We start from the raw sequence: 13,399 nt of genomic DNA, 5'->3' as shown, positions 1-13,399 counted from the left end.
CTGGCGTGGAGTGCTGTGACCAGAGGGAGGAGTGGGCGTGGCCAGCACAGCAGGGGAGAAAGAGGGGAGCGTATAGCTGTTGTCAGTTAGCTCACAAAATGAGACGCAGATTTTGAAGAGACACATTTTATGGTTTACAAAGTTAAAATGCAAAGAAATAAACAGTAATTTAATGTCCTGCTACATTAGTTATTCGTAATTTCATATACAGATAACCACAATTTATATCATTATAAAGCTAATCGTGTTTATATAAACACTATAAATGAGGAGGACTTCTCCTCAATCCCCGGGTGTGAATGCAGACACAGTGGACCAGCGCAGCAGGTCACTTGCCCTGTCTATTCCAACCATTAGCCCTGCTGGTATCCTTTATGATTTTAAGCATAGGCAAAACAGCAGCATGGATATAGGTGATATGTCTGAATGGTTACGAACTCAACTGATAAAGGACAAAGTCCGCTATTCTCCAATTCTCATGCTGCTCTCCCGACAAAAGTGCTTGCTGCACACAAACACCTTTGCTGTATCCGCCCTGACAGCATGGCGGGGAAAAGCATGCAACAAACCCCGTGGATCATGGAAACAAGCACATACGACCCTTCAAAATATGTTGTTCCCAGATAACAACTGGTAAATAACAAACAATCTGGGAACTTTGAGTTAACTTGACCATCAGTGAATGTTTACATCCATATACTTGTAGTATAGCTAAAAAGCCTAAAAGTCTTAGTTAATGTTTTATTTATTTGTCAATAGCCTGTATTGTACAATAACATAGTGTGATTGTTAATTTAGCTATATTAAGGCAGAATGTTTTTTGACAGTATATAGGTGAAACTACCCCCTTAAAAAATAAATAAAATGTTTCCTAAAATGGTAATGTATGCATGTTTACTTAATATAACAATTAATAAACCAGTTATTTTAATCAGTTAGTACACTGCTGTCTGGGATACTTTATTCTGATTGGTCAGCTAACATTTTTAAGATATGTTATTCCCAGATAACAACTGCTAAATAACAAACCATCTGAAAACTTTGAATTAACTTAACCATCAGTTAATGTTTACAACCATATACATGCAGTACATCCACATTCATATGCATCTCTTCAATTCAATACCTAAACCCAACTACTGTCTTGCGAATTATTAATAAGAAGCTAATTAGTTGTTAATTGAGCTAAAAATCTTAGTTTATTGTTTATTTAGTTGTCAATAGCCTGTATTGTACTATAAAACAGTGTGACTGTTAATTTAACTATATTTTAGGCAGAATGTTTTTTTTTTTTTTGACAGTATATAGGTGAAACTACCCCCTAAAAAAATAAATAAAAGGTTTCCTAAAATGGTAATGTATGCATGTTTACTTAATATAACAATTAATAATCCAGTTATTTTAATCAGTTAATACACTGCTGTCTGGGATACTTTATTCTGATTGGTCAGCCAACATTTTTAAGATATGTTATTCCCAGATAACAACTGCTAAATAACAAATAATCTGGAAACTTTGAATTAACTTAACCATCAGTTAATGTTTACAACCATATACATGCAGTACATCCACATTCATATGCATCTCTTCAATTCAATACCTAAACCCAACTACTGTCTTACGAATTATTAATAAGCTGCTAATTAGTTGTTTATTGAGCTAAAAGTCTTAGTTAACTGTTTATTTATTTGTCAATAGCATGTATTGTACTATAAAACAGTGTGACTGTTAATTTAACTATATTTTAGGCAGAATGTTTTTTTTTTTTTTTTTGACAGTATATAGGTGAAACTACCCCCTAAAAAAATAAATAAAAGGTTTCCTAAAATGGTAATGTATGCATGTTTACTTAATATAACAATTAATAATCCAGTTATTTTAATCAGTTAATACACTGCTGTCTGGGATACTTTATTCTGATTGGTCAGCCAACATTTTTAAGATATGTTATTCCCAGATAACAACTGCTAAATAACAAACCATCTGAAAACTTTGAATTAACTTAACCATCAGTTAATGTTTACAACCATATACATGCAGTACATCCACATTCATATGCATCTCTTCAATTCAATACCTGTGAAATAAGGTGAAACTACCCCTTAAAAAGAATAAATAAAAAGTTTCCTAAAATGATAATGTATGCATGTTTACTTAATATATCAATGTTCGCAAACAATGTTGGCTTGTTTAAAATTAAATCATTAAAGGTGCCATATACTGCATTGGTTTAATAATTAAATTGTTCTCTGATATCTACAGTAGGTTTTTGGCTTCAGTAAGTTCAAAAAATCTCCAGAAACGCTTTTATGAGCTCATTTATTAATCCATAAGATACCCCATAGAATCAGAAGGTCCATAATTGACCATATTTGATTTGTGTTGTGAATCTTAATGAGTTCAGCTCTGACATGCCGCTCTTACAGGCACACACACATACACACACACAGAGCAAGTTCTATGCTGAACACGGCCAAATATAAACAGAGTAACGTTAATCTATTGTGCTTACCAGATCTGTTGTGGATTATAATTAAACTTGACATGATAGAGATGTTTTGCGTTGTATTTTGAAGCTGCAATCAAAGGAAACACAGCCAGGAGTTTAATATCAACCTCTGCATGGACATATGACAGTTGAGCTGAGTGATTTGATGCGATTCAGCAGTCAACATGTGTTTGTTGGAGAAACAAGCGCATCAGATTTTCCAAAAAAAAAAAAAAACGGCATAAATTAACTAAATAATTAACTAAACCCCTTATGCCTCCTCAGGGTGGAGATGAATAAATAGATAATCTGTAAATCTTGCATTTTGCATCCTGAAGCCTGTTTAAAACATGCCTCATGCTATCGTTGCCCAGTAGCGCAAACTAAACAATTTGGGACTCGGTTTTCCAAATAAAAGTCCCACATACGTAGTTATTTTAAGCACATTTCACTTAATAAGGAAGGAACATTATCACTGGCTTATCAAACACAGACTGAGGCATGCATATTAACAATTTCAGAGCTTTAATATGATCTCAGAGCTGCATATGAGTTGGTGTGCACTTGATGATGTGGCTGCTCCTCAGGTTCGGATGAGTGACCTAAAGTAGGCTTACATGCAAATGATGAGGGCTTAGCCCGTGTGTCATGTCACAGTTTGTCTTGTCTTCTGATTGACCCGTTGTTCACCAGGGTGTCACACTCTTGGTATTTACATGAGAATGGGGAACTGGTGATGTTTGAGGCTCACAGTATGCCCATTTCCATATACAGATTTTCATTATAGGGCGCCTTTAAATCAAGCAAAATAATCGCCAATGGGTCAAGACGGGTCACGATTTTCTTATTGACAAGATTAAATAGCTTACCCCACTGGCTAATTATTTAGCTTGTTTTTTAAAACAAAACTACTTAATGTTTACTTATTGCTTCTTAAAACAAGACAGTATTTTTGCTTGTCTAGAAAATGCTTTTTGATTTAAGAATTGTTTTATATATATATATATATATATATATATATATATATATATATATATATATATATGGATCAGAAACGAGACCCAAAATCTGAGTAAGAAAATCATATTATTTGTAGTGTAGTCTCTTTTTCCGGACGTGTGCAGATGTGTCTAATGTGCTGCCTCTCTTTTCTCCTGCAGTGGATCTGCTGGGTTTGCTGAAATGGAGATCCAACACCAGTTTACTGCAGCAGAACCTGCGGCACCTGATGAAGGTGGAGGGTGGAGAAGTGGTCAAGGTGTGTATCAAAACAGAAACCAGCTCGCCGCTGCACAGGCAAACGTTTGAAGTTTGTGCGGAGACTTTGATTTATGAGATGAAATTATGAATGAACTCTCGGGCTGCACTTCAAAAGCTTTTTCCTTATTAGTTTTTATGTAAGGCGACCAGTGCAAAACGCTGCCATATTTAGAGAAAAATGCATTTCCAAAAGTGTTTTCAGTGCAGCGCATATATGTTCAGGGATTTGAAATGATGGAGATTGAGTATATATGTATATGCTGTTGAAGTCAGAATTATTCGCCCCCCGTTTATTTTTTTTCCCCAATTTCTGCTTAACGGGGAGCAGATTTTTTCAGCACACTTCTAAACACAATAGTTTTAATAACTCATCTCTAATAACTGATTTATTTTATTTTTGCCATGATGACAGTAAATAATATTTGACTAGATATTTTTCAAGACACTTCTATACAGCTTAAAGAGGCATTTAAAGGCTTAACTAGGTTAATTAGGTTAACTAGGCAGGTTAGGGTAATTAAGTAAGTTATTGTATAAGATAGTTTGCTCTGTAGACCACCAAAAAAGTATATAGGTTAAAGGGGCTAATAATTTTGACCTTAAAATGGTTTTTAAAAAATTAAAAACTGCTTTTATTCTAGCCAAAATAAAACAAACAAAACTTTCTCCAGAAGTTCATATTATAGCTACTACTGCTGCTACTACCACAACCACGACCTACTACTATTACAATGTCTACTACTACTGATACAACTACAACAATGATTACTACTACTGATACTACTACAGCGTGTACTAAAACTGATACTACTACAACGTTTACTACAACAACGTCTACTATTACTACAACTGATACTACTACAGCATCTACTACAACTGATACTACTACAACTGATACTACTACAACGTTTACTACAACAACGTTTACTACAACAATGTCTACTATTACTACTACTGATACTACTACAGCATCTACTACAACTGATACTACTACAACTGATACTACTACAGTATCTACTACAACTGATACTACTACAACTGATACTACTACAGTATCTACTACAACGTTTACTACAACAACGTCTACTATTACTACAACTGATACTACTACAGCATCTACTACAACTGATTCTACTACAATGTTTACTACAACAATGTCTACTATTACTACTACTGATACTACTACAACATCTACTACAACTGATACTACTACAGTATCTACTACAACTGATACTACTACAACTGATACTACTACAGTATCTACTACAACTGATACTACTACAGTATCTACTACAATGTTTACTACAACAACGTCTACTATTACTACAACTGATACTACTACAGCATCTACTACAACTGATACTACTACAACGTTTACTACAACAATGTCTACTATTACTACTACTGATACTACTACAACATCTACTACAACTGATATTACTACAGTATCTACTACAACTGATACTACTACAACTGATACTACTACAGTATCTACTACAACGTTTACTACAACAACGTCTACTATTACTACAACTGATACTACTACAGCATCTACTACAACTGATACTACTACAGTATCTACTACAACTGATACTACTACAACTGATACTACTACAGTATCTACTACAACTGATACTACTACAGTATCTACTACAACGTTTACTACAACAACGTCTACTATTACTACAACTGATACTACTACAGCATCTACTACAACTGATACTACTACAACGTTTACTACAACAATGTCTACTATTACTACTACTGATACTACTACAACATCTACTACAACTGATATTACTACAGTATCTACTACAACTGATACTACTACAACTGATACTACTACAGTATCTACTACAACGTTTACTACAACAACGTCTACTATTACTACAACTGATACTACTACAGCATCTACTACTACTGATACTATTACAACGTTTACTAGAACAACCTCTACTATTACTACTACTACTACTACTACAACTGATACCGCGGCGACTGAAACTCTGCACAAGACTTTTGGCCAGCGGAGAAACTAAAATGGTCGTGCCCAACTGAGTCTGGTTCTCTCAAGGTTTTTTTTCTTCACTCCCATCAGGTGAAGTTTTTTTTCCCTCTCCGCTGTCGCCACTGGCTCGCATGGTTCAGGATTGGTAGAGCTACGCATCGATGAATTTGCTCTTCAGTGTTTGAACTCTCAGTAATGATTAAATCACACTGAACTGAGCTAAACTGAACTGAACTGAACTTAAACACTAAAACCTGAACCACACTGTTCCAGTTACTATGACCATTTATGTGGAGCTGCTTTGACACAACCGACATTGTAAAAGCGCTATACAAATAAAGCTGAATTAAATTAAATACTACAGCGCCTACTACTACTGATACTATTACAACATTTACTACAACAACGTCTACTATTATTACTACTACTACTACTACTACTACTACTACTACTACTACTACTACTACTACTACAACTGATTCTACTGCTGATTACTATTACAACGTTTACTACAACAACATCTACTATTACTACTACTGATACTACTACTACTACTACTGATACTACTACTACTACTACTGATACTACTATAATGTTTACTACAACAATTTCTACTTTCACTACTGATACTACAGCGTCTACTTCAACTGATACTACTACTGGTACTACTACAACAACGTCTACTATTACTACTACTGATACTACTACAATGTTTACTACAACAATGTCTACTTTTACTACTGATACTACTACAGCGTCTACTACAACTTAAACTACAGCGTCTACTACAACTGATACTACTACAGCGTCTACACAAACATATACTACTATAACAACGTCTACTACGTCTACGTTACAACTCCTGATACTACTACAGCAATGACTGCTACTACAACATCTACATCGACAACATCTACTACTTCTGATACTACTACATTAACAACGACTGCTACCACCACTACTACAACAACAACACCTGTACTATTTCTGATACCACTATACTAGGGGTCACCAATCTCATTCCTGGAGGTCCAGTGCCCTGCAGGGCTTAGTTCCAACTCGCCTCAACACACCTGCCTGGGTGTTTCAAGTATACCTAGTAAGACCTTAATTAGCTTGTTCAGATGTGTTTGATTAGGGCTGGAGCTAAAATCTGCAGGACACCGGATCTCCAGGAACAAGTTTGGTGATTCCTGCACTATACCAACGACATCTACTACTACAGAAACTACTACTTCAATAATCCCAACTACAAGCGTTACTACTACAATGACTACTACTACTTCTACTAATTAATTACTACTAATTAAACATGTTAAGCTTTCAGTTTGTCACTTCTGTCGAAATGGATCAACGGTGTTTTTCACGTCTTTTCATCAAAGCTTGGCCAATCAAATGCTCTCTAGTGTCTGACAGGCCCAGCCCTCTTCAAGATGCATCTCATTTGCTTTTCTTTTGATGCACTTAAACTCAACCACTCACTGGCAGAGATGTGATAAACAAAACGCTATTGGCTACTTTTTAAAAAGGGGAGGGGCTGCTCTACGTCCCACTTTCTCTTCATTTTTTACGACAAGATTACGTCAAACATCGAATAAAAATGCACATTTCAAAGCACTTCTCGGGACCTTTAAAGGAAAGTAACTGATTGCCTTTTACAGTGTGTAGGCCATGAAGTGATTTTGTGCAGAAAGCTGTCGGTAACCGTAGAATCTGCTGCAATATTGCGTGGTCTTCAGCTTTCATACTGCATTCTTCAACCGTCCGCACGATTCATTTGCGCATTGGCAGTCATAAGAAGGTGTTTTAGCGCACAGCGTGAGTGAAGGACATAATGATGTTGAGTGGGACGCCTGCTGGAAACTCTCTGTGCTGTGCAGTGAATTACTCACCGTGCGTCTGGATAATAAATGTGTGTGTGTGTGGTCGAGAAACACACGCTGTAATTGTTGGTCGTCCTGCGAGTGTGTGTGTTCTGCATATTAACTGTTGTTGTGTTAACTGCTTGCTTCAGGCCACCCAAAGGCAGTTTTTATGTTTAACACCTCAGTTTGTGTGTAGACGGAGAGATATTGAAGTCTGTTTTTAAATTGAAAACTGCTTGGTATACTATATATATATATATATATATATATATATATATATATATATATATATATATATATATATATATATATATATATATATATGCCACATACACTTCCGTATAGTGAAATTGAACCCCCCCCCGACCATACACAAACATCACAATTATATATATTTGTGTTTTTTTAAATTTTATATATATATTTATTATATAATATTTATTTAGTATTTTTAAATTTGGTTATTTAGCCTATTTATTTATTTATTTATTTATTCATTCATTTATTTGTTTTATTTATTTAGTAGTTCATTCATTCATAAAATTCTATTTTTATTTGTTTTTTATGTATAGAGGTCCTTAAAATTAATTGAACAGATTTTGTTTTGTTAATTTTGTAATACAGTAGTATACATGTTGTATGTTATATATAATTTTATTTATTAGAAATTACTAGGATCTTAACTTAATATTTAATTTGTATTTAAAAATTATTATTTGCATTTTAAAATATAATAATTTTTGTAAATAATACAATATAGTTTTTTTATATTGTTTTTTGCAGTTTTTTAAAAAGGAGTTTAACCATTAAATATTTGTTTAGTTAGTTATTTACATCTTTATTCACATGTTTATTTTTATTATTTTATAAAACATTACAATTTATTTAGCATATGTTGTTTTTTTATATATTAAGTTTGTTTTAAAATTGAATATTTGTTTATTTATTTATTTTATACAATATACAGTAGAATAGTATACATATTTTAAGTTGTATATAATTTTATTTATTAGTTGTTACAAATATTTTACTTTCATATACATTTTAATCTGCATTCAAAATATTTGCTTTTTTATTAAATACAGTATAGTTATTTATATTGTTATTTTAAAGGCTTTATTTTTTATTTATTTATTTATTTATTTATTTATTTTTGCTGTTAAGGATTTCAACCCATGAATATTTATTTTATTTATTTATTTTTGCTAAAATTACTGTGTCAAATTTAATAGAGAAAGACATGATTTATTTATTTATTCATTTATTTGTTTTCATTTATTCATTTGTTTATTTACTTATAAAATACATTTTTTTGCATTTATTGTTTTGTTTGTATTGGGTCATTAAAATTTAATGAATTAATTCATTTCTTTGTTAATTTTGCAATTAATTGTATTTATTAGAAATGACTAAGATCCTAATTTAATATTTCACTTGAATTTAACCATTTATTTGCAGTTTAAAATAATAATAATAATAATAATAATAATAATAATAATAATAATAATTGTAAATAATACAATATTGTTTTTTATTGTAATTTAAGGCCTTCTTTTCTGTTATTTTTTTGCAGTTTTTTAAAAAAGAATTTTAACCACTGAATTTTGTATTTTAGTTAGCTAGTTATTTACATGTTTAATTACTTGTTTATTTAATTATTTTAATAAAATATAGAATAGTATGCATATTTTAAGTCATTTATTAGCAGTTACTAATATTTTACTTTTATGTACATTTCAATCTTTATTTTTCTTAAATAAATAAAATAAATAAATAATATAGTATAGTAATTTATATTGTTATTGAAAAGGATTTATTTTTTATTTATTTATTTGCCTTTTAAGGATTTAAATCACTGAATATTTAGTTTATTTATACTTTTTGCTAAAATTACTGAATTCTATTGAATATAGAAAAGCATGATTTACTTTTATTTGTAAAACAATTTAGCAAAATTGAGTTTTTAATGTATTAGGTGTCCTTGAAATAGATTTAAAAAAAATGTATTTACTTGTACAATATAGACTAGTATACATATTTTAAGTCATATATAATTTTGTTTTATTGGCTGTTACTAATATTTTGATTTCATATACATTTAATCTGCATTAAAAATATTTGCATTTTAAAGATAAATACAGCAACTTATATTGTTATTATAAAGATTTTTTTTTGCTGTTTATTTTAACCACTGAATTATTTGTTTATTTGGTTATTTACTTATTGCTGAAATGAGCACCAGGGATGTGTCGGCGTGCTAACCTCTACACCACTGCGCCGACACACTGATATGTTATTGATTTGTATCAGCAGAACCACTTCTAGAAAACATCACATTTCCTTGAGATTTTTAGGCACATTTTCATTGAACTGTCCTTTTCAGCATCCTCTGTTATTATTATAAGTATAATGATTATAATAATGCTCATTGTCCTGAGCTGTGTGTGTGTGTGTTGTGTATGTTGTAGTGTGTGTGTTGTCTGTAATCTCATCTCTGTCTGATAACAGATTTATGGTGTGATGGACTGGATCTGTTTGGTCTTGTTCTGTCCTGAATATATATTTTTTGTCATTGAGTTTCTTTCTCCTCCTCAAGGAGAAACTGAAAATACTGGCACTGGTCTCAGCTGGAGAACCACAGCATTTCAATCGGGTTTCACACTGAATATATAAGCACAGAAATGTGCGAAAACAGTCTTATTTATAAAGCGCAGAGTGTGTGTTTATGTTGTGCTTATAAAAAGATTTCTTGGTGACGCTTGTGAAAACCAGTGTCACGCATCTCAGCTGTATCCATAATGCTGTAATGTAAATTTGCTTTTATTTCTCAGGCAAAATACATTATAATATTTGTGTTTTCATGGTGGAATCTTTAGCGTTGTTACATTAGTGGGGATTTGAATAGTTTTCACTCTCAGCAATCTTAGAGTTGTTCTCAGAATTGTCTGTTGCTTTTTGAGGATTGCTGAGAGTGAACGCATGCACGCACACACACACACACACACACACACACACACACACACACACACACATACAGTTTTGATCTCCTAAAAACCGATTTCATTCATGTGTTTATTAATTTATTTGTTAATTCATTCATTAATTAATTCATTCATGTATGTAATTATTTATTTATTCATTTATTCATGTATTTTTTATTAATTCATTTATACAGTCATGCATTTATTCATTTATTTATTCATTCAATCATTCATGTATTTTTCATTCATTTCTACATGTATTCATTCATTCATTCATGTATTTATTTATTTATTTATTTTTTCATTTTTTTCATTCATCAATGTATTCATCCCACCATCCATCCATCTATCCGTTATATTAATTCATTCATGCATTCATTTATTCATTCAATCATTCATTAGTGTAATTATTCCTTCCTTCCTTCCTTTCTTCCTTCATTCATGTATTTAATTAATTAATTAATTTGTTTATTTATTCATTCAATCTTTCATTCGTGTATTTATTTATTCATTTTTTTTCATTTATTAATTTATTAATGTATTCGTTTATTTAATCTTTCATTTGTGTATTTATTTATTCATTCATTAATTTATTAATTTATTTTTTTCATTCATTCATTCATTCATTCATTCATTCATTCATGTATTAATTCATGTATTTTTTCTTCATTTTTTCATTCATTAATGTATTCATCCATCCATCCATTTAATTTATTCATTCATGCATTCATTTATTCATTCAATCATTCATTAGTGTATTTATTGCTTCCTTCCTTCCTTCCTTCCTTCCTTCCTTCCTTCCTTCCTTCCTTCATTCATTCATTCATTCATTCATTCATTCCTGTATTTAATTTATTCATTCATTCATTCATTCATTCATTCATTCGTTTATTTATTCATTCAATCTTTCATTCTTGTATTTATTCATTTTTTTTTCATTTATTCATTTATTAATGTATTCGTTTATTCAATCTTTCATTTGTGTATTTATTTATTTCTTCATTCATTCATTCATTCATTTATTCATTCATTTGTTGATTGATTGATTGATTGATTGATTGATTGATTGATTCATTCATTCATTCATTCACTCATTCATGTATTTTTTCTTCATTTATTCATTCTTTAATGTACTCATTCATTCATTCATTCGTGTATTCATTCATTCGTGTGTTCAATCATTCATTAATTTCTACATGCATATATTTATTCATTCTTTTGTTCATTAGTGTATTTATTTATTTTTTCATTTATTTATTCATTAATGTGTTTTTATTCATTTAATCATTCATTTGTGTATTTATTTATTTGTTTAATCCTTCCTTCATTCATTCATGTATGCATTCATTCATTCAGTCATTCATTTGTGTTTTATTCATTCAATCACAGATTTATTTGTTTATTTATTTATTTATGTTTTCATGTATTTATTTATTCATTATTGTATTTATATATTGTTCATTTACTTATGATAAAAAATATAACTTAAAGTCATAATAAATAATAAATAAATAAAAAGGTGTAAAATCAAAACTGATTTCAAACTTTTATTCCTTTATTATTTAAATTAAATCAATTAATTTGTTTATTTTGAATCAATCAATCAATAAAGGAAATGGTCTGAAAATCATTTTTGAACTTCTCAAAACTGATTTCATATAGTTGATGAGAGTTACTTTCTGAATGCCTGATGAGTTTTTAGATCATCTCTTGACAATAGCAGCATATCCTGCTCTGTGTGTGCGTTTCCTATTGTAATCTGTTTGTTTGTGTGTGTGTGTGTGTGTGTTCAGTTTCTGCAGGACACACTGGATGCTCTCTTCAACATTATGATGGAGAACTCAGACAGTGAAACTTTTGACACTCTTGTGTTTGATGCTCTGGTAAGATCCTCAGCGTCTGAGCTGCTGGCTAATCTCCCTATAAATAAAATAAAGAACAAAGAAAGGAGCTCATTCTGCTAAATGTAATATAATAAATACTATATATATTAAATAAATGTGTTTCATTACATTTTCTGAACTGTCCCTATATAGTCATGTTTAGAAATGACCTATTTGAATCCATATGTTCTGGCTTGATTTAACTCCGCTCTGCTGTGTGTTTGTCAGGTCTTCATCATCGGGCTGATCGCAGACAGAAAGTTCCATCATTTCAATCCAGTGTTGGAGACGTACATCCGCAAACACTTCAGCGCAACCCTCGCCTACACGTGAGACAGCAGTTTTTGTCTGTCTGCCTGTCTGTCTGCCTGCCTGTCTGCCTGCCTGCCTGCCTGCCTGCCTGTCTGTCTGTCTGTCTGTCTGTCTGTCTGTCTGTCTGTCTGTCTGTCTGTCTGTGTGTGTTTGTGTGCGCGCATCTTTTTTTCTTGGTGCCACTGTCAAGTTTCTCCTGTTATTCTGTGAATGTGTTCCTGTGTGTGTGTGTGTGTGTGTGTGTGTGTGTGTGTGTGTGTGTGTGTGTGTGTGTGTGTGTGTGTGTGTGTGTGTGTGTGTGTGTGTGTGTGTGTGTGTGTGTGTCTCATACTCTCTCTGTCTGTGTTTCTCTGTGTGTTTGTGTGTTGTTTTTTCACCTGTTTCTCTCTCTCTCTGTCCGCGTGTATGTGTGTGTCTTTCTCTCTCTCTCTTTGTGTGTGTTGTTTTTAACTTTTCTTCTGTGTGTTTGTGTGTGTGTGTTTTCAGAAAGCTGACTAAAGTGCTGAAGAACTATGTGGATAACGCAGAGAAGCTGTCGGAGCAGCTGTTGAAGGCTCTGAAGGCCATCGAGTACATCTTCAAGTTCATCGTCAGATCCAGAG

The 13,399-nt window shown here is 31.9% G+C and overlaps 1 protein-coding gene across 7 annotated transcripts in view; it reads left to right on the top strand.

Annotated features, from left to right (window-relative positions):
* The window catches only part of dock1 (dedicator of cytokinesis 1), a 502,920-nt gene that overhangs the window by 125,738 nt on the left and 363,783 nt on the right, over positions 1–13,399 (top strand). For all 7 annotated transcript variants that reach the window (XR_015944908.1, XR_015503568.1, XR_015503567.1 and 4 more), the window contains 4 exon segments: positions 3,649–3,746; positions 12,396–12,485; positions 12,714–12,814; positions 13,284–13,399. The exon segment at positions 13,284–13,399 is cut by the window's right edge and continues 13 nt beyond it. Coding sequence is in view for 2 of the 7 variants with exons in the window: in XM_087275372.1 (XP_087131498.1) it covers positions 3,649–3,746; positions 12,396–12,485; positions 12,714–12,814; positions 13,284–13,399 (405 nt within the window). In the remaining 5 variants the exon portion in view is untranslated.

This window comes from Danio rerio, chromosome 12 (genome assembly GCF_052040795.2).
Source record: "Danio rerio strain M-AB ecotype USA chromosome 12, GRCz13ab, whole genome shotgun sequence".
Classification (NCBI taxonomy): domain Eukaryota; kingdom Metazoa; phylum Chordata; class Actinopteri; order Cypriniformes; family Danionidae; genus Danio; species Danio rerio.
Note: the sequence above shows the minus strand (reverse complement) of the source record. Positions and strands in the feature narration are given on the sequence as shown.